The sequence below is a fragment of the Gavia stellata genome, chromosome 6 (assembly GCF_030936135.1).
Source record: "Gavia stellata isolate bGavSte3 chromosome 6, bGavSte3.hap2, whole genome shotgun sequence".
Lineage (NCBI taxonomy): Eukaryota > Metazoa > Chordata > Aves > Gaviiformes > Gaviidae > Gavia > Gavia stellata.
Window position 1 is genome coordinate 3,731,905 of NC_082599.1, and position 22,266 is coordinate 3,754,170.

The 22,266-nt window shown below is 54.9% G+C and overlaps 1 protein-coding gene across 1 annotated transcript; it reads right to left on the reverse strand.

The window, feature by feature from the left end:
- Window positions 1-1,229: 1,229 nt before the first annotated feature.
- On the reverse strand, window positions 1,230-21,193 carry ZBTB47 (zinc finger and BTB domain containing 47). Its single transcript, XM_059818863.1, has 6 exons — window positions 21,029-21,193; window positions 9,566-10,933; window positions 6,133-6,280; window positions 5,419-5,534; window positions 4,793-4,937; window positions 1,230-4,636 (listed from the first exon to the last, which is right to left on the reverse strand). The coding sequence occupies exons 1-6, from the start codon at window positions 21,029-21,031 to the stop codon at window positions 4,269-4,271; spliced, it is 2,148 nt and encodes a 715-aa protein (XP_059674846.1). The 5' UTR covers window positions 21,032-21,193; the 3' UTR covers window positions 1,230-4,268.
- Between the last annotated feature and the right edge of the window lie 1,073 nt (window positions 21,194-22,266).

The window sequence follows — 22,266 nt, forward strand, 5'->3', positions numbered from 1 at the left end:
GGCTCGGGAAGGGGATGCATGTTGGGCCTTTGGTGCTGAGGCTGACTGTGAGCTGTGCCCTGGAAGGCAGCTTTGATGCACCTCTTGGGACCTCCCGGACATTGGCCAACAAGGCTGTCAACAAAGCAAGACTCACCCATTCCTGCGGTTGGCAATGACTTGCCCCAGTTGGCCCCACGCTGATGGACTAACCTGACCGTCTCGGCCTCCCCCTCATCACACCATCCCAAAGAGAGTAACTGCTGTACTTGGCGTTAAAGATAAACATATATTGATTACACATGGTCATTAAAAAAAAAAAAAGTAATAATAATAATACATTTCCTAGAACATTACTTAAGACGCTTCCGAAAAGCATCCAAGCTTCCCCTTCCCTCCCCGCCTTCCCTTATCTATACAGAATAAAGTGCTTTGTTTAGTTTGTTCACACTAGTAGAGCCACCGATACACTCTTAACTTGGCATGTTTGGGCAACCGATACTGAATGCCATAAAATAATACAGAGCCAAACACCAGGCATGAGAAACTAGTTTTGAGGCAAGTGCTTAGGGTTTCATTCGTTTCCTTCAAGTTCCATGCTACGGAGGTTTTCTTATTCCTTTTCTTTTTTTCCTTTTTTTAATTATTATTTTCTTCCCTTGCAAGTTCGACCCAACTCCCGTCGTGGTTACGTGTCACTAGGCAGGGCTGCGTGTGGGGAAGCTCTCTCCGTCCATGTGAACAAAGGGCGTCTGTCTGTCCGTCCTTCCCTCTCAACTTCAGGCAAACCAAGAGTTTAATCAGTGGAGTTGTCTAGCAGCGGATGCTCGTCTCTATTGCACTGTCACAGCCGTTCCCACCCGTCAGCCGTCCATCCATCCATCACCTTCCCACCGCGCTGAGGTTATGGCTGTGGTCCGAAGGGCCAGCTGTGCCTCATGGGCATTATGAGGCTAACTGGTCTGTGCTACCAGGCTCCTGGGATATACAAACCAAAAATAACCCTCCCCACATAACTCCCTCCCTCCCCAGAGTTCAAATGAAGGGGGAAAAAAAATTCAAATTCAGAAAGGTCTGGGGTTAGGCGCGTGGGCAGAGTTGCCAGCTGAATGTTGCGTTGCGGCATATTCATGAACTGCGTAATGGAAATCAAGCCCCTCTCCACCCTCACGGTCTGTCGAAGAAGGGATGTGAGAGATTAAGGTGCAAGAGTTAAACAAAAAAAAAAAATTTTTTTAAAATTAAAATAAAATATAAAAAGCTTGAAAACAACAGATCCAAGTCCCCCGCCCCCCACCCCGTCTAACCCAACGGGTGCCAAAGGGGCTGACCGGGATGGATGTGGGACGAGACACTGCGGAAGCGACTCGTTTGAGCTCTTAGTACGTTAACGAAAACCAGACATGAAGAGACACATTGGGGCCGAGTAAGGGTGTAGACAAAAGGGCTCGGAGGCCACGTAGGACTCCTAGGAACTGCCCAGGCCTTGGAGAGGGGAGGGAGCAGCAGGGATCTGGTTCTCCAAAGTGCTGTGTGCATGGTCACATCTCGACGTCTCCAAGTGGCTCTCTGGGCAGGCTCTTGAAGGGGATCGGACATGGCTGGGATCAGTCGCCGGGCTTTCCACTGGGCTTCTAGCCTCAACAAGGAGCTCTCATCTCGCAGTGACGTCCAACCAGGACAGGTCCTCACTGGGAGAGGATGAACTGGGACAGGGACAGGGAAAGCCACCTCCAGGTACAAGGGAACACATGTTGGCAGGGAGTTTGCTTGGGGGGAGATGTCTACTAGCCAGGCAGGCTGATAGGCTCCATCACAGAAGATCCTATAGGCAAGGTGAGTCCTCCTCAGGGTGCAGTACTCCCATCCCATGTCAAGGCTGTGTGAGGGAAAAGAAATGCAAGGGAGCCCAAGGGGACGGGGTCTGGGAGGCAGCGGAGGAGGAGACAGCATGGACTACTCTACTGAGGCCCTCCAACACCTCCAAGGATATCACTGAAGGCTTCTCTAAAGCAATTGTCTTCCAGTCTGGGTCATGGTCCCTTCAGAAAGCCAATGGCTCCAAGAGCTGAGTGCCCACATCCCTCAGAGGTGCGTGTTTGACTTTGCACCATCCCAACAAGCCCCAGGGTCATGGAAGAAGGAGACTGAAGAAGCCTTTGGTACCTATCTGAGAAGGCCAATATGGCAAGGCAGCTCTGCCATAGCATCCTCCCTTTGCTCAAAGCAGATGGAGATGAGGGTAAGCTCACTGGTACTGACTGTGGTGCCAGGGGTCCACAGGATCCCAGCCAACACGAGGATGAAAAGCAATTTGTTGCTCCAACATGCTAACATCCACAAGAGCAGCCAGCTTTCCAGAGATCTCAGGCATGGGGAGGCACCACTCAGCAGGAGGGGACACCAGTCACCTAACCCATCACCTCAAACAGCACTCAGAAGAACAGTGGGTGCTCCCCTGTCCTGTCCCTACCAGGATAACGCTCCTGCATGTCCCCAGTCAGCAAACCCCTTGAGCACGTGGCTGAATCCTCCCGGCTCTGCAAGGGACAGCCTCAACGCTGCCCAAGTGCTTTGCTGATTTGGTCCAGCAGACGAAGCACCAAGACTTTTGCAGAGCCAGATGTGGCTCACTGTCCCCAGCACCCTGCCATCATCCAGACTGAGGTGCAAATGAGAAAGGGCTCCTGCAGCCCACTCAGTGTCCTCTCTTCCTTCTTGCCTGCCAACAGCCCTGTTTACCACCTCCTCCATGACCTGACCCATATCTGCAGGCATCCATAGCACTGGTCTTGGGAGCAAGGCATTGGCAATAACACACCCCATCTCTTGGCCAACACCCCTCCGCCCATGCTGGATGCTCTGCAGCTCTCCTCAACACTTCCCTGGGCAGGGAGACCACACAGCCACGGTCAGGCCAATGCACGACACCCCGAGGCAAAGCACAGCAGCAAGAGACCCATCTTGGATCCCAGCGTCCAACAAAAAGGTGAGAGCAAAGCCTTTCTCTTCTCCTCCTCCGGCAGCATGAAGCAAGCCTGAATAAGTGAAACCAAAGACCAGCTCAACTTCAACAATGTGGCCAGAGAAGCTCTAACCAATGCCGCGGGGCATCACCAAACCAACCACAGCCCTCACTGGTCCCCTCTGGTCCCCCCAAGCCAGGGCAGGGCAACAGCTGCCAACCCCATGGGGAGAGGTAAAGCTTGGGAGAGTGACATGGGCAGCAAGCTGGAGGATGGGATGTAGTCATCAGGCTGAACACAGCCTTGCTTTAGCTCTAAACCTTGCAATGGGACCCAACCTCGAGCTCACGCATCGGTCAGGGGTTTATTCGAATTGTTAAGGCACTATTCTGGGCTGATTCTGCCAAGAAATGGCGATGTCCCACTCCTCCGTCCCGGGTTGCCGTGAAGCCACCCTCCCACCGGTCCCAAGGCCATCTGAGCTCTCCCAGGGACACCTTACCAACTCCAGAGCATCCCCAGGAGCCCAGCTCCTGCTGGGATTAGCAGAAAGAACACACCAGAGCCCGGCTCCCTCAGGGAACCCCAGAAATGAACCAGCAGCGAGCTGCTGAAGCCCCGAGATGCAATTCCGCCAGTGTTTGTGCTTTCGCCTATCGGGGAAGAAAACCTGTCGCCGGGAAGGAAGACGCAGCGAGGGCTGCTAACGAGAGCGGGCTGACGGCTTTCCAATGGGGACATCTGCTCGCTTGCTGCAGGCCACCAGGGCTGGCAGACGGGACTGGCGGGGGCTCCTCTGCGGTGCCCACCTTTCAATCTCTTGGGAAAAGAGCCTGAATTGAAAGACCAGCTTTACAGTACAGGGATTCAAGCACCACTAGCTAGATTTCGGCTTATTATAAATATTGAAGTGCCGGCAGGCATTCATTCGGCTAGCGAGCGGGTACGTGACACCGGCGCGCTCAACCCTGGACGGTGCAGCATCCTGCTCCTCTGAGCCCTGCCAGCATCCCGGCACGAAGATGAAGCTGATGCGCAGGAAGATGAAACGGAGAGCGACGCCTTTTACCTACACCCTTACGGACGGACGGCGGTTCCCCCCGCAACATCCATGCTCCTTGGGTGGGGGCTTCCTCCTGCTCCCCCTCTTCGCAGAGAATGATGGGTGAGAAAAAGGAAAAAAAAAAATAACAAACACCCAAAACAACCCCAAAACGAGGAGGAAGGGGGGTAGAGAGCAAGCGAAGCCTTGGCTCCCCGGTGGGGGCGTGTTCCCGAAGGGCAGAGCAGTCCATGCGGGTGCATGGCTGGGGTGGGGGGCACCTAGTTGTTGTTCGAATTTATCCTCCCCGCGGGAAACAGGGGAGGGGGCGGCGGTAGGTGAGGAGGAGGAGGAAGGCTCTGTGGAAGGGGATGAAGCAGCGGCAGGGGCAGAGGGGAGACGCCGGGACCAGGGGGCAGTGGAGCCGGGCTGGCGGCTGGTTGGGGGGCAGCCGTGTCCGAAGCCAAGGGGTTGCTGACGCGGAAACATTTCTCCTTGTGGGCTTTGAGCATGTTGGAGAAGCGGAAGCGTTGGCCACAGACGTCGCAGGGGTACGGCTTCTCGCCCGTGTGGGTCCGGCGATGCCGCTTCATGTTGGGGCGGCTGGTGAAGCTCTTCCCGCAGATCTCGCAGATATAGGGCTTCTCGCCTAAGGATGGGGAAAGGTGGATGAGAAGCCCGTGGCTGGACCATTCACCCCCCAAAAGCCATCCTGCCATCCACCCAAAGATGCCACCTCTGTCCCACCACTCTTTCCCCAGGATGCCCACCCAGAGGGGCTGGGGGTAAGGTGAGGAGCTCTCACCCGTGTGCGTCTTCATGTGCTCGTCAAAGTACTGCTTCATGTTGAAGTCCTTGCCGCACCACTGGCACATGAACTGCTTGTGGCCGATGTGGATGCTCATGTGGGAGCGCAGCTGGTACTTGTACTGGAAGCGCTCGTTGCAGTTCTGCAGGGGCGAGAGGGGGATGAGCTGCTGATGAGCACCCAAAACACCCCCCACATCCCCTCCAAAACACCAGCGTGCCAGAGCAGTGCAGAAACCACTTGCCCCCCCCCCCCCCAAAGAACCCAAATAAATGGCTTTTTGGGACATACTCAGCCAGGTTTGCAGGCTTGGGGTGGGATAGAATCATAGAATCATTTAGGTTGGAATAGACCTTTAAGATCATCAAGTCCAACCATAAAATGCAAGGTCCAGGCACTGGACAGAGAGATCATGGTGTTGGCCACCAGTTTCATCATTGGGTTTGTGGGGCCCTCAAACCAGGAGGGGAATGCAAAGTTTGGAGAGCATGGGAGCATCTTTACAGCTGCACTGGCACAAAGCATGGGGGAAGCCCCAAGAAGTGGAAGTTCTTTCCCCAGATCAGCGTTTTTGTCCTTGTTTGAGAGGACACGGCGTGGGGAGGGGACACACAGGACCCTACCTCGCATTTAAAAGGCTTTTCCCCGGAATGCTGGAGCGAATGGACCTTGAGGGACATGCTGCGCTTGAAGGACTTCCCGCAGGTCTCGCAGGTGAACGGCATGTCCTTGGTGTGAGCTGAAGCAGAGAGGAGCAGGGTCAGGCATCCCCCCCGCACCCCGAGCATCCATCTCCCCAAGTCCCGGCTGCCGCTCCCAAAGCCGGTGCCCAACCCCAGCAAACCCAAAGCCCTCTCGGGAAGATGCGTGGCAGCAACGTATCAGGTACTCCCCTAATTGCCTGCCAAAACCCCCCTTTTTTTGATCTCTCTGGTGCCTGCAAACCCCAGGGACCCAACCGCCATGGCCATGTGCAATTTGCTTTTCAAAGCTCAGCACTGGTGTGGTCTGGTCCTCTTTTACAAGAGAAGGATGGTTGCACTTCAAACCCTCCTTTGATCACTTCTGAGGTCTTTTTTTCTGGTTAAATAAAATAAAAGATTCCCCAGCACCATGCCTGATTGCTCCAAACCCAGCACTGAGCAGACATACGTTCACCATTAAACACCAGGCCAAACTTCAAAGCCCCTGCATTGACGTAAGAAAGCTCACCCAAGAGTAAGCCCAGCCCTAAACTCCCAACACGACAGCAACAAAAAAACACCCTTCGTTGCCAAAATGATAGATGAACAGCCCTAACAAGATCTCCCCGTGGCACCGGTGCCTCCCGCACTCACCAACCATGTGTTTGCGCACGTGGGCCATGGTGTAGAATTTCTTCTCGCAGATCTCGCAGGAGAACTTCTTCTCGGCGTAGCCATGGACGATCTTGTTGTGCTCATGGAGGGACCAGAGCTTCTTGAAACCCTTCCCGCATGTCACACACTGCAAGGAGATAGGCATGGGTAGGGAAGCAGGGGAATGTTCCCAGGCACCACTAGCATTTTTGTTTTAGCAGGCTATCAGCTTCATCCATTGAAAGGGAACATCACTATGAAACCTACAGCTAAAACATCAAAAATCATAATGACCAGCAAGTCTGCTACAGACCTTGTCACTTCAAAACCTCCAAAATTCAAATTTCTCTCCATCGGATGAGGAAAAGACAATGACTTTCCAGGGAAGGACGTGGCATCTCCATCAATGGCTGTATTAGGACTTGCATAAACAGCAGCTCACGCACCAAGGCCCTATTCCCAACTGGGGATTCTATTCTTGCACACAATGAAGCCATTACATAAAAATCCCAACCCTCTGTGCATCAGAAGGCTGCAAAGAATATAGGAACAAGGAGAAGCCCAAGCCAGGGCAGTGCAACTTCAGCCTTCAGCAGATATTATGGTTACTTTACCACTACATGAGTTTTCCAAACATATCCAAATGGACCAAAATGGACCCAAAAACCAGTCCATCAGCACAAGCAGAACAACATGATGTGCAAAGTCTCCCCCGAGAAGTAGAGATTTGCTTCAGCTCCAAGTTCAGTGTTTCTCTGAAAGTTCCCAGGAAAAGCTCCAACTTTGGCGTGAGATCTGTTTGAAGCATGTGAGATCAGTTCGGCACTCAGGGAAACACGGGAGAGCGAGGCCCACACAGGAAACCATTGCTAGAGCGCAGGGATGGTGGGCAGCACCCAGCTGAGGACCCTGCCAGGAGCCAAGGGTCTCTCTTTCCTCCAAGGGTCAGCTTGTTCCCCTTCATCTCTCCATGACTCATCTTCCTCTTGGCCAACAGGGATAAAACCATCCCTTCTCCTTGCAGATGTGTTGAGAAAATAATTCACACCTTGGAGGCATCTCACAACAGCACGGCTGAGCGGTACCAGTAAGCACGGAGAGGGATTCCTCCGGCTTCTCCTACTACCCAGAGGAACAGATGCTTGTTGACGGGCTTCAACCAAATTTTACACCGAATGAGGCTGTGATACCATGAAAAATATACCGTTATGCCATCTAGTCACAGTATCTCTCCATATATATTTATATTTAGGTGCCTGAGAGGCAAAATTAGGGTCACAGAGGCATTCTCAACACTCTACTTCATCTTGCCATGCTTGAGTACCAACACGAGTAGTCCTCTGAGTTTTCCTGTTCCTAAGTATATATTTCCATGGATCAGAACAGTTTTATCTCTGCTTTAAGACACATTTCAGGACAAGTTCAGGACCACAGCCTGATATCAAAGACACATCAATATCCATTTGCTCCACTTAAAATGAAAAAGGCTGCAGGGCAATTTTAAAATTAAAGGTAGAGGGAAAGCAGCAGATGTAGGAAAGCCTCTGGGGTGGGACCAAGCACCCTGGAGGGCTCAGCTCTGTGTCCTCCGTTACCGCAAAAAAGCATCACTCAAAAATGTGGAAGTAACATCCAAACGAGGGGAAAAAAATGAGAAGATAAATTCTCACAGGTTAAGAGGAAAACCACACTGAAACTGGCCAAAAAAGAGTTTGAGAAACAACCTGATAAAGCAAAGGATGAATCATTTTTCAGGCGGCGGAGGCAGGATGCCTGCTACGGAGTCCGCGGGACCACGGACGGTGATGGGAAAAGATCACAAGGAGCGAGATGAAGCCTAACACCTAAAGCATTATGGATGAAATTTGGGGACAAAACAGAGGAAGCAAGCAGCAGACCCGAATGGGATAAGAGGGATGGTCCCTCCACGGATCTGGTTAAAAAAGAAGAAATAAAGACTGCCCGTTATAGGTATAGAGTTGAAAAAAATCCCTTTTCCATCCAGCTGTAATTCCATAGTATAACAATAAAGTTATTCAATATTATCACAGCAAATGGAGTGAATTTGGCTATTTGTAAAATTAAAAATGCTCAACTAAGTGAGAGGTAATGATCCACGTTTTCCATGGAAGGAGGTCACCACATGGGCAGTTGTGGTTCATCCTATTCGGAAATGACCTGGAAAATGGTAAAAAGGGGGCAAAAAAAAAAAAAAGCATTGCAGTGACAGCCCCATGTTATCCATCAGGAAAGCAGATGAGGCTGAAGAAACGTTCTGGGAAAACTCATTTTTAATTGCACAGGCATTATGACAGGCTGCGAAACAGCCACCACCACGCAGGAATTGGAGCTGCACTCATCCGTTCTGGGAAAAAGCATCCAAAAAAAGCAACTTCAGGGCTGTGAATTTTTTAGGAAGATGCACCAAAGGGCCAGCTCGGGCAGCGGCTCCTTCACCAGCTCGAGCCGAGACCACTCCTGCCTCCCTATTCCCCGCACGCCCTAACACCGAGATCTGCTTCATTGCCCATTTTATTTGGGGTGCCATTGGCCAAGAGCTCCAGTAGCACTTGGGTTGCATTACCTTCATCTAGGAGAGCTGCAAGATCATTCAAAATCCAGTTGTGGTGGGAAGAATGACGGGCGAAGCTCTCCAGAAGTTGTTGGTTTTTTAATTAGTAGTGGCAGCGTCATGCAAAACAGCTCGTTGGGGATTAGGAGATGGGTTGGAGGGGTCCGCAGGAATGCACATGTTTGCTGCTCCAATGCGATGCCTACCTATCCCCCCAAAAATGCACTGATTTACTGAGCCAACTTGCAAACGCAGACGAGAATCTCGTTAGCATTAGGCAAAGGACACATTGAGCCTGAGCCACGCACGGATGTCAAATGCATTCGGAAATTTGCTAATACGCAAGCTAAAGAGCACAAAAGGCAGATTAAAACCATTTTAACTCATGTCAGCAAATCTTTGAATTAAGCTAAATTGGTTTCAGCCTGGGTGGGAACGGCTGGAGTGTGTCTCCATCAGGGGCTTGCAATGTTTTCTCCAGATTAACTGAATAAATTCAAAGAAAAATTACTCCTCAAAAATTACTCCATGTTTCCACCCGGCCGGCCAAAGGGAAGCCACAGTCCCCCGGCACAAATCCTCCGGTCCCATGCCACTGTGGGATGCTCCTGAGCCTGAATACAAGTCATGGGGGAAGTAAAGCTCCCTCCCATCTGCCATGTGCCACCCACAACATCAAAAATATCATTTGAGCATGAGCCCATCCCATGGTGTAGCTGGGTGGGATGTCCTCCCTGGTGGGTGGGATGTCCTCTCCCATTGGGATGTCCCATCATGGTGGGATGCTCCTCCTTCAGTGGGTTGTCTCCACCTTGGTGGGACGCCCATCCCCTTGGTGGGACATCCCCGGGGCTGGCTCACCTGGATGTTCTTCTCGCAGTCGGTCTGGTGGTGCAGCAGCAGCTCGCTCTCCAGCAGGAAGCGTTTGCCACACTTGTCGCAGATCTGCATACGGCTGTGCGTGACGTTCATGTGCTTCTCCAGGTACCAGCGGTTGTTGAAGACCCGGGGGCACTTCTTGCACGGGTAGTGCTGCTTCTCCTCCAGCTTCACCTTCTGGCCCAAACCATCCTGCTCCTTTTTCCTCTTCCTCCCTCTCTGGCCTTCCTCTTCCTCCTCCTCCTCCTCTTCCACCTTTGCCATCTCCTGGGACCTGGTTGCCATGGCAGGTTTGGTGGCTTTGGACGCCCGGCTGCCTCTGCGGGGCTGCCCACTCTTTTCTCTTTTCACCTCTGATGCATCTTCATCATCGTCGTCATCGTCCTCTTCTTCCGTCGTCTCCTCCAGGTCTTCCTCCTCGCTGTGCTCCTCCTCCTCCTCGCCCACCTCTGCATCCTCCTCCTCTTCCTCCTCCTCCTCCCCTTCCTCATTCTCCTCCTCCCCGTCCTCCTCCGTGTCACGCCCATCACCGTCAGGCCGCCCCATCACAGCCGCCTCACTGGCGGCCGCCTTCCCCTCTGTGCCCTTGGAGACATTGAGGGTCTGGTTGTTGAGGTTCACCTCCACGATGATCTGCTCCCGGTTGTACGAGCCCTGGCTGTCCAGGTCCTCCTCAGACTCTTCGCCTTCCATCTTACAGACGGTGCCCGGACCACCATCCTTCTCCTCCTTGTAGTACTGCTTGGCTGGACCAGGGGGGAGCGTCCCACCACCTGCTCCGTCCTCTACACGCACTGAGTAGGGGTCGTTGCCCTCCCGGGCGTAGATCTTGGGATGGGGGGCGTCCACCTCCTGCTTGATCTCGCAGTAGTAGGGCGGGGGTCCGGCACAGCCCTCAGCGGGCAGGGCCATGTCGGCAGCCAGGCTGAGCGAGCGGGTGTTGAGGAGGTCCTGGCAGGAGGAGGCGATGTTGTTCATCTGCAGCACGGCAGCCGCGTTCAGCACGTCCTGCACATTACAGGAGTTGACGAGGAGCTTGGAGGTGTAGATGAAGTTGAGGATCTGCTGGAGGCCCTGCGAGGTGAGGGCCTCCAGCGAGAGCTCCACACGCTGCAGCTGCTTGTTTTGGGTGAAGAGGGAGTGGAAGAACTGGCTGTAGGCTGCCAGGACCCCCTTGTGCGCCGGGAAGATGCTCTTGTGCTGCACCAGCACAATGTCCACGTCGCACAGGTCCGGCTGAAAGAGGCGCTGCTCGTTCAGTCTGTCCATCAAACACGTGAAGTGGAGGGCTACATCCTCCACCAGGGAGTACTCAGCCGAAGGGTAGTCAGTCGTTTTTTCGACTATCAGCTGTGGGGAGGAAGGAAATAAAACCATTCAGGAGGGCTCTTTCCCCAGGAAAACACCCGCGCGGCCATGCCACCTGTCCCTGTCCATGCATCCCAAGTCAGAGAAGCCAACTGAGAAGCTCCACTGCCAGCCCCAGCTTGGAGATGCCAACTGAGAAGCTCCACCACCAGACCTAGCCTGGAGATGCCAACCAAGAAGCTCCACCACCAGACCCAGCTTGGAGATGCCAACCAAAAAGCTCCACCACCAGACCCAGCTTGGAGATGCCAACCAAAAAGCTCCACCACCAGACCCAGCTTGGAGATGCCAACCAAAAAGCTCCACCACCAGGCTCAACTTGGAGACACCAACCAAGAAGCTCCACCACCAACTTGAGTCCGGAAGACTCAACCAAGGAGGAAAAAGCCCAATGAAAGGACAGGCCAAGGCCATATGAGCACCCACTGACATCCCTTCAGCCTGGGTGGGAGGCACCATGGCCACCCCATCACCAAGGAGGTCCAGAGCCTGGCTCAGTTGTCCGTGCTCGTGCGGAAATGTCACGCAGGAGAGGGGATGCCTCGACCTCCTGAACCAGATGGATACCCTGGGGGGACATTTGCCCCACGCAGGAAACCAATTTTAGGCACCTGAGATTTAACCCCTAAATAGAAGGAAATCAGGGGTTTAAACCTTCCTGCTTCTACAAGATAATTACATAAAATACAATATCCCCTAATATTTGCCGAATTACGCCATGTGCTCTGACTCATGTTAGCAGCTAACTCGCTAGGTGGGTTCACCGGGATGAATTACGCACTTTTTTAATGCCCATTTTAAATCGCCTGGGGAAAGGCACTACCTGGAAAAATTCAAATCAGGGAGCAGCATGCCCCAGGCTGGGAAACGCTGCGACTGCCAACGCTCCCCAAGCTGTGTTTGCTGGATATTTAATTTAGGTCACATGTATTTTGCATGGTGCAGATCACCCCTGGATGTTCATCACCTCTCCTGGGGATACCTGAGCTCCAGGATGGGTTTGCCAGCTGCATCCCAAACGCAAGGGATATCCCACACCCTAAATTCCGCACCCTGTATTAAAAGCAGGTGGGATAAGCCCTTTCCCTCTGCTTTCCTTTGGCTTTCCGTGTTGAACACCCCATTCATGGATGGAGACGGATCTGGCCGTGTTAACGCCCTCTTTTCCCACCATTGTGGGATGTGACCAAGGACGTGGTGCAGAACAGTGGCGGAGATGGAGGGTTCAACCTGCGGGGTTTATCCTGCGCCTCCTGCTCCAAAAAGAGTTTCTCAGCTCCCATTTTTTCTGGGACAAATGGCAGCTCTTGATCAACACATGAATTCCAGCAAGACACGTTTTGTTTGTCTTTGTTTTTTTGGTGTTTTTTTTTTGTGAGCCAAAGGCAAATGCACACACAGACAAACATGTTTAAATAATAAAAAAAGGGTGTTTTCTCAACAAGCAAAAAAAAACCCCTTCCCCCTCCCTGCCAAAATTTTTCATTTCCACTGAATTTCTGTTCTGTAACCAACGCCCCCAACCAAGGGGGTCGTCTGCTTCGCATGGTCCCCAAGGCCCCGGAGAGCCCCACTCGCACCCAGGGAAAACGGGAAAAAACAGCTCTTCTCCAAACTCTTGGCTTTGCAGCCTCGAGCGGGACAAAGAGGTAGTAAAACAGGGGGGTTTGTATATATTTCTATATATATTTTTATATATTTTTTATATTTTATGTATTAATTTAGATATATATTTAAACTCTTTATATATATAAATATATAAACACTCCATATATTTGTTATAAAATGCTACCCCCCATTTTCTAAGCCTCGCGACTGCTAAGGACATTTCGAGGAGAGGAACTTGGATGGCTCAGCCTCCCGAAGAGCACAGAAAATAAATAATGATACACTAAATATTGAACGCCGAAGAGACAGCAAGCTTTCAGCAGAGCAGTTTGCTGTTTGCCAGGGACTCTCCTGCTTTGCTTTCACTATGAAAAAAACCTGAATTCAGGTTTTTCCTCCTGGGATCCATCTCACCTCGCTCCCGGTATAGGGTGCCCCAAGCTTGGCACGGCCACAGCCGTGGAGAAATAGGTGCAAAACAGGGGGAATTGGGTCTGCCGGGCAGCATCGCCTCCGCGCAGCCCAGCCTGGAAAACAAAAGCTGGGTTTTTTTGCTCCGGATCGAGGTTTTTTGGCAAAAGGGGCTGACCCCTCACCCAGCGCCGGGGCTTGCCAGGCGGCTCTAATCAGTCCCAGCAGCGGCGAGGACAATGCGTGTCTTGGCCGCGTCCCGTCGGTGACTTCAGCCCGGGCTTGTCAGCGGGAGGTTTCTGCTCTTTATTGCTATCAGATGCTTTTCGTGAGCTCGCCCGGAGCTGGAGCCCCAGCCAAGACGAGAGGCGCCCGCCGGGGTGAGATCCCAAGAAAGACCCCAACTTGCCCAAAAATACCCCTCTGGTAGCTCCCGTCCCTGCAACCCCATCGGAGCGGAGAAGCCCAATTAATCGTGATTAATGGGAGAGTTAAAGCCATTACTCTTCCCACAGGAAAACACAATTTTTTTTTTTAAATATATTTAAAAAAAAAAATAAAAAATACATACTTTTAAAAAAAATCTTTTAAAAAATACTTATTTTAAAAAAAATAATAAATCACAGTTTTGCTCTTTTCCACCGTCACCACCTTGGCCCTCTGGGTCGGTTTAGTCCCACGAGCACTCCAACACAGCACCGTGGGAGCAGGTCACCCATCCCATCCCCATCCCGAGCCTGGACTTGGGGTGCTTGAGGATGCATGAAACTGGAGCGACCCCCAAAACTGCCATCCCCCTCTATGCACTGCCAACCTCCGGGCAGGGCCCTGGCATCATCGGCACCGAGAAATACCCCATAAAAATTATTCGAAAGCAGCGTGGCCGCGAAGTCCCCACCCCGAGGGGACGGCGGGGCCTCCAGACAGCCCTCCCCGCCCTGACGCTGCCCTCCGGCTCTATTTTAAGACCATTTTCAAGCGGCGCTGCCAAAGGCCCATCCCGAAACGGCCGGCGGGGCGGGAGGTCGGCTGGAGGACGGGGAGGATGCTCGGGGTGAAGGGGGGGACCGAGGGACGCGGGTTGGCTGAGCCCTGATGATACAGGAACAGCGGCCGAAGCAGATGCTGATGCTCGCTGGACCGGGGCAGTCTCTCCTGGAGAAGCCACTGAAAAATCCCGCTATAGGAGATGGAGCCTGAGAACGGCCCTGCTCCCCTTCCACCTGCATCCCCCCGTGTGCCTCAGTTTCCCTAAACAGCCACACCAACACCCGATCACCTCCCTTGAAAGGAGGCTGCTGCTGGATTTCAATCACTCTGCTAAGATAAAATGCTATTTATCTTAGCAGGTATTAAGAGCCGGATCCCTAAATGATCCTGCAGCAATAAAACCCCCTGAGGGACCAGGAGGTCGGGCCACCCTGGATATATTTAAATACTCAAATCTGCAGCCCCCCAGAAGACCACCTCTGACATTCACCGGCCTCTCTTTATTTATAGGCGCATCTATCGCCCTCATCACCGGAGCATGGAGGACCATGAACACCTCTCTCGTGGAGTAGTGCAAAGATGGGGTTTTGCAGCATAAAAAGCACGTTCACACCGGGCAGAGCGGTTAAATCAGCTGCCCGCGAACCAGTTTCCATTCAGCACAAAATTTGGGGATTTCCTCAAAATTTTTCAACCCCAAAACTCCCATGAAATACAGCAATCTGCTTTTCCGTATCATTCGCAACCACCAAAATATTTATCGTTGACCTTAAGTATTAAATTGCATTAAGGAAAAGTGCATTAATAAGTAGCTGAATTCGATGTTTGCACTTACTCCTCTAGAAAAAAACCCCACGTCCTATTCTCAATTTGAGCACCGCTGCATTTCAGGGAGAAAGAACTTGGTTGAAACTATTAAATGCCACAACTTGACTTTTGCTAAAGAAAGAAACAGCATTAAAAAACTATTTTTACAGGATAATTCAAATGATACAAGGGCGTATCGTTAGAAATTCCAAAATCGTCCGTGCTTTGGGTTTTAATCCTTAATCCCCTATAATTTGCCCTCTGCTTTCAAGACCCTTGCATGAGACCTTCAGCCTTCTCTCTGTAGTTCTGAGGCCACATATGGGTTTTTTAAGGATGATGTGACGCTCGTGTCTTCCCACGACTCCCAAAACCGGGATGCACCGGGATGAAGCTGTCCCAGAACCAGCAGCGCTGCTTGGACCATACACATCCCATGCATCGCCAAAACCACCCATCTTTGGACCACAGCCGTGCATGGAAACCTGGCAGCGGGATAAAACACATCCCAACGCACCCTCCCCTCGCCCATCGCCTACCTTCACCCCTCTGCTTGCCCATCGCCCCCCTCCCGGAGACCTCTCCCGCGGGTGCTTCGCCTTCCCGCAACACGGGACCGTGCTGGGTGGGGGGCGGCGGTTTGTTCGCTTCTCCGACGGGTGTTTTTATTTAATTAGGGGAGGGTTGTCCGGAAAAACAAGCAGGAAGGGAAAACAATAGCTCGGCCGCAGCCCCGCCTGGCGAGGCGCCGGCCAACACGGCCCCAAGCACCCATCGCCACGTCCTGCCCGCCGGGATGCTGCCAGGGCTGGACCAGGCGCTCGCCGAGGCTGGTCCCATCCCAGCTCCAGAGGTCGGGGATGGCCACGTCCTTTAGGATGGCGGTGACGCCAGCTAAAAAGCTGATTTTCCCTATGCGCCGTCTAAAAGGCTTGAGGTTGCCGAAAATAGAGCCATGGGAGAGGAAGGGAGGGGAAGGGGCTCAGCGACGCTCCCAAAATCTGTCCCACCCTGGGGTGTCGGGCACCCTGAAAAACACCCCCCAGCCTCTGCACACAAGTGAAGAGGAGCGTTAGCCCAGCTGGGGGACAGTCCGATGCTTCCCAGCCTTTTTTTTGTTTTTTCCCCTTTGGTTGGTTTGTTTTTTAATAGCATCCAGCATTTACAGCCTTCAGCTCAAAGATGCTTTTCCAGGCAGCAGCCTGGGAAGCCGGCGGCAGCGCCAGGCCCAGTGGGACCATCCTCAGAGCAAGAGAACGGGGACAAATCCTTTCCCCATCCCCTTCTCCTGGCAGCCCGGGAGCCACCTCTGCAAAGGGCGAAAAGGTTCATTCGGGCTTTTCTTGTAAGCGCCACAGCCACCCATGGCTTGGGGACAGCGGGGGCACGAGGTGGGATGAGCAACACAAGGCTTTGCCCCGTTGGGAATGGGGGCTGCCTTCCCAGCAGCACAGCCCCCAGAGGGTTAATGGCAGGTTGCTTTCTTATTTATTTTATATTTTTTAAATTTTTCAAACCCTGCCAGCCGCTCTGGGCATCCTTCTCCTTTTCTTTCCTGCGCAGAGCTGCAAAGCCACAATGATGCTTTGCAAGGACCGATGGGACGGGCCAACCCCACTGTCACCCCCCCATCCCCAAACCGGTCCAGTGAGGCCATGCTGTAAAGCTGCTCCTGGGGGATGCCACCACCACCGTGACGACATCAGGGATACCATCCTTCTCTTCCACCTAGGGCGACGGCGGAGGGCATGGCCGAGCCCTGAGATCAGCTCGGTAACCTCAGGGTCCATCCCAACACACGTGAAGGCGAGCACCATCCCCTGCGCAAACACAGCGGCTCTGCTACAAAAATACTGAAGTTTCAGCCCAGCGCCACGTTATTTCCAGCCCAGGACAAGGCCAAATCCCTCTGCTCCAGTGGGAGAGCGGAGGCACCGAAGCCAGGCTGGATGCACCCATCATCTGTCCCTGTCCCCTCGGTCAGGGCCGAAAGGGGTTTCTTTGGGTGCAGCTCAGCCAGACCTGACATGCGGTGCAAAAGCTCTGCGGGCAACTCAAGATCTGCGCTAAGCCCGTAGCAAGGTCTGGGGTTAAACCCCGCGCGGCCGCAGCTGGATTTCGGCAGAGCCGGCACCCTCCTGGCAAACGCCAAACGCAGCCGAGCCATGGGGACCCTGCCAGCGCCTGGCACAGCTAGTGACACCCGGCTGATGGAGATGTCCCCAGCCGCCGCCTTGGCACGGGAGCGGGCAGCGGGATGGGATGCTGCTCTCCTGTCCGGGGGATGTGGGAGCCCCCGCAGAGTCACTGCCGGGGTGGAAGAGACAGGGGACACACACACACACAAAGCCACTGTCCCCCTCCCTTCCCTGCCCAAGAAAAACAAGTGGAGGAAAGATCGAGGGAGGAAATGAGGACAAAACCCAACGCTGACCTCCCCAGCCGGGCCGTCGGCCAAGCGGCTGCGCCAGGGGCCGGCTCCGGACCGCTGCCCAGCCTGGCGCGAGCCGGGGAGGAGGCGAGCACCGTCCCCTCAGGATCCCACGGATGTCCCCAGTGCCACTAACGGAGGGGATGGATGCAGCGGGGCAGGCGATGCACCGAGCCCCCCATGGCTCACAGGACCCCCAGGGACCCCAAATTCAGTGCAGGGAGCGTGGATGGGTGCAACAGGGCAGCCACCGTGCCGCTTGTGCGCAGCCTAAAGCCATGGTGTCCCTGAGCCAGACCCACGCGCTGCCATGCAATGGCCGGGAAGAGGCCGAGATCCCCGGAAAGCAAGGCGGATGGATGCACGAAGCCTCCTCCCGTGTGCTGCTGAATTAGGCTGGCACCGGACGGCAGCATCCCCCTGCCCGGCACCGCCGTGCCCGTCCCCGGGGAAGCCACCGTGACCTTCCAGGTGGGTCAACAGCGAGATGGGGTATGACACCTCCAAGGTTTGCCCCACACCCAGCTCCCATCAGACCCTGAAACCACGGCGTTTTCTAACCCAACTCCAGACCGCAAAATTGCCAGAGAAGTCCAAGGTTGAGCCTCTCCCAGCATTCTGGGCAGGGCTTTCCATCCTGGAGCATCCCCTCCAAACCCTGGCACTGACCCCAGGGATGGTCCCCATCTCCAACTCCATCCTAAACCCAACCTCGAGCAGGGCTTTTCGGGAAGCACCGGCTGTTGTCCTCTGGTCCGGCCATCCTCCCTGCCCAACACTTGGAGGTTTTTATGAACGTGCGTTGAAATGGCTTATTTTTATCACAGCTGTCCAGCAAATTCAGCAGCTCGGGGAGCAGGGCTTTAACTCAGACAGGGTGTTAGCAGCCCTGGCTCCAGGCAAAAGATATAATCATAAAAATAATAATAAAAAAAGACAATTTATTGTAATGAAGTCCTCTACCCATCACGTCTGCACCGCCATGGACAGTCTTTCCCCACATCCAAAGCCATCCCAGGTTTCGCCGTCAGGAGAGGCAGCCAAAGCACCAAGGTTGGCTGAAGAGGGGACAGCAGCCTCGAAGGACACGGGGACAAGTCCTCAGGTGTCCCCACATGGGAAACCCAACGGGGCCAACCCTGCCCTGCAAATACCGCTCCAGCAACGCAACACATTTCCTTTAGAAATAAGAGAGGGAAAACCAGGGGCCGGCAGCACAGAGCCTAGCCCTGAGCTCGTCCTCCCCACCGGCATCCGCTCCTCCAGCCTTGCGGGGACCACAGATCCCACTGGATGTCAGGGGACATCTAGGATGCAAACCACACCGCGGACCCGGGGATCCCCTTTTTCGGGGCCACGCAAACGTGGCAGCCAAATAAAAACTTCAGCTCTTGCTCTTCCTGGAGAGCACTTTGTCACGGGCATCGCCACGTCCCCATCTAAAAAGCCTTAAACGCAGCAGCACAGGAGAGCCCTTAGTTTTCTCCTCCAGCCGGAGCGAGGAGGGAAGATGGGGAAATCAGTGATTCCCCCGAAACCTTCAAAGACCCTCTGATGTTCTGACACATTCAGTTCATCCTCAAAAGGTTTCTCCCTATTTTTCCTTAAGCAGAAAAATCTGCATCTTAAAAATAACCAATATTTAATCGACTCGCAGGCAACCTCCGGCTTCTCCCTCCCCATTACAAAGAAGACATGTCCAAAGGCGGCAGCGGTTTATTTTTACGAAGGGGGTGACATGCCTCTCCTCCAGACGCAAGACAGAAATACAAGGCCATTTATCTCACCCGACTCCGGCGTTCGCCTGGTAATAACCTAACGCGCCGTTAATTCCTCACGGGGAGAACAAAGCTGCGCCGTGAAGCCAAGCCGGGAGGCGAAGGGGACCCTCCGGCCGCCCCGGCAAAGCCCCCGGCGCGGTGTTTAGCCCAGCCAGCATCCTCGGGGAAACTCCGCAGTCAGAGCCGGAACGTTTGCGCTCAGCAAGGTTTCACCCCAGATGCAGGAAAAAATAATTAAAAAAAATAATAAATCCCTTAATATCTTTCCGAGAAGGATTTTTGCTCCATAAAGCAATTTTTCCTCGGGTTCTTGCTGAGGCTGGGCGTGGAGGAAAGGTTTTAATTCCCAACTTTTCCCCTTCTTCCGCGCAGGGCTCCCCGCCTGGGTGGTCTCCAGGTATCTCCATTCCCACCTTGGGGAACAAAACGCTCCCCAGAACAGCCCCGGTGCCTCCCTGGGTCCACCGGCATCTCCCTCCGGAGGGGATGCAGGGGTGGGTTCAGCAGCCCATTTAATGCCAGCAGGAATTTTGCAGGCCGAGCGCTGTCGTCCGGCACGAACCCAAACCTGGCTCCGCTCACCCCCGATATCGGGGCCCGGGGGGGCCGAGCCGCAGCCCGACATCCCGGCCACCATCTCCTACGCCGGGTCAGGGATGTTTCTTTATTTTTTCCCCCCAAAGCTTGCACTTTCCTCCCCTTTCCCAAAAGCCGCTCGAATGCTTCCCGGGGTGTTATTATGGGCACGAAGCCATCGCCGGGGTAATCACAACCCCACGTTTTTAGGGATGGGGGAGGCACCAGGGTACCGGGAACCTCAGTCCTTGGACAGGGCACATCCCAAGGGATTTCCCGTGCATCCTCCCCGCTCAGGCCTGCACTCCACAAGTCAAACTAACCCCCCCAAAAGTCCGCTGGCCGCTAAAATAGGTCACTGCCGCAGGCGAGAGCCCCGGCTGCAAGGCTCCGGGGGCAGCCAGCCTCCCTCCCTTATTAATATTATTATTATTATTATTAATAATAATTTTTAAGGGCATGGAGGGAGAAGCCCTTCGCACCCGCGAAGCGGGGTGGGATGCTGCACCCTCCCCTTGCCACGCTCCCAGCCCTGCTCCTCCCGGGTATCGGGGTGAGCCGAGCATCCCCCAGACCCCCCCGGGAAAAGGGGGGCCCGTGGCGGGGCAGGAGCGAGCCCGGGGCGGGGAGAGGCGGTTCGGGGCGGGGGGGGGGCGAGGAATTAGCAAAATGAAGGAGTCATCCGGGGAACAAAACGGACAGGGGACGCGGCGGACTGCTCCGGCCCCCCCCAGCGCCAGCAAATCCCCCGGCCTGGGCGACCAGGCGGCACGAAAAGTTTGCCCCCCCCCCCCCCCCCCGGCCCCCCCCAAACCTTGCCGGTGAGCCCCGAGCCTGAGGTGGGCTGGGGGCCAGGGCCAGCGGCCCCCCGCGACATTGGGGGTGCCGGGCCGCACGGCCCCCCCTCAGCGGGGGGGGAGGCCCCGCTGCACACCCCCCCCGCTCCCCTCCACCCCCCCAGCACCCCTCAAGGCACCCCCGGGGCGAGGGCGAGCCCAGCCCCCCCCCACAGCCCCTCACCCCACGCAAAAAGGGCCTATGCATGGGGGGGGGGGCATTTTTTTTGCCATTTTCACCAAATACAAAACCTTCCCCCCCCCCCGCACTACCCGCGGGGGGGCCCACGCAGCCCCCCCCGCCCAAAGCGGCTTGCAATGAAACACCCAGCCCGTTACACGGGTGGGTTGCGGTGCTCGTAACCCCCCCCCCCCCCCCGCGGCTTCACGCAGCAGCCCCTCCGCGCGCGCCCCCCCCGCGCGCCCCCGGCCCTCCCCGCGCGAGGATGCAGCATGCCGCCGGCTCGCCCATGCAACCCCCCCCCTCCACCTCCACCGCCCTTGCAAGGATTTGGGGCAAGTTTCGGAGGCCTTTGCAAAGTCAGCAAAGCCCCGGGAGCGCGGGGAAGCGGGGGGGGGGGGGAGGGAAAATAAAAAAAAGCAGGGAAAAGGGAAAAGGGGGGGTTGGAAGCTCTACCATTTTGATGCAAAGGTCTCCGCGCAAAGGAGTCCCGGTCCTCCTCCGCTTGCCTGGGGTTTTTGCTCTCCATGAAAAAAAAAGAAATGTTGGGTTGGGTGGTTTGCTGGGTTGGTTGCTGCTTTTTTTTTTTTTTTTGCCTTTCTTTTTTGGCTGGCTTTTTTGCCTTTTTTTTTTTTTTTTTTTCTGACTTTTGGAGGAGGGGGGGGGAGGAAATTACCGCGCCGCCGCTGCCAGCCCTGCTTGCATCCCCCGTCCCTCTTTTCCTTTTTTTTTTCGGCCCCTCCCTTTTTCCTCCTTTTTTTTTTTTTCCTCTCCCCCCTTTTTTCTTTCTCCCCCCCCCCCTTTTTTTTTTTTTCCTCCTTTTTCCTCCTTTTTCCCCTTTCCTCTCCTCCTCCTCTTCACCTCATCCTGCCCATCGCCATGTTAGCCCCTTTTAGGAAGACGGAGGAATGCGGAGCGGCGGCGGCTCCGGCTGCCAAGAGCCCGAGGGCCGCTGATTGGAGCCGCCGCATCAGATGGGGCCGCGGCTGCCCCTTTAAAGGCACAGGCTCCCGCCGCCGCCACGCCGCCCACGCGCGGCCCGCCCCACGCGTGACACCCCCCCACGCGTGACACCCCCTCCCCGAACCCCATCCCCCGGTTACAGCCGCCTCCGCGGCACGGCATCCCCCGGGAGCATCGCTCTACCCCACTGGGGGAAACTGAGGCACGCGGAGGCCCCCCCCCCCCCCCCAACCCCCACCCCCAATTTGGGGAGTCGTGGGGTAACGTCGGTGTTATTAAAAAAGGGGATTTTTTTGGAGCGCTCTCCCGCTGCGGGGAGGAAATGGGGATCCCGCAGATCTGGGGTGGGGGGATAAGGCACATTTGGGTTTAGGAGGGGGGTGTGGTGGGGGGCCCTGCTAGGGCTCCCCCCAAACCCCCCCCCCAGGGCCCCAGGAGGTGAAGCGTGGGGCACAACCAGCCCCCACCCCCCAAAAAATAAAGCAGGGCTTCATTATTTTGCCCCCAGCTCTGCTTGGATCTCCCCAAGCCCGAGCAGGGTGGGGAGTTGTAGCATCTCAATGCCCCCCCAGCCTTGGCCGGGGGCCGGGTCCCCCCAAAACCCTCCTGCTGGGGACCGAGGGGGCAAAGCTGGAGCAGCCCCAGGGTGTCCGAGCGGGCACCATGCCTGGTCCCGCGGTGCTCCCATGCCTCTGACACGGGGACCCATCGGCGCTGGGCCCCACCAGAGC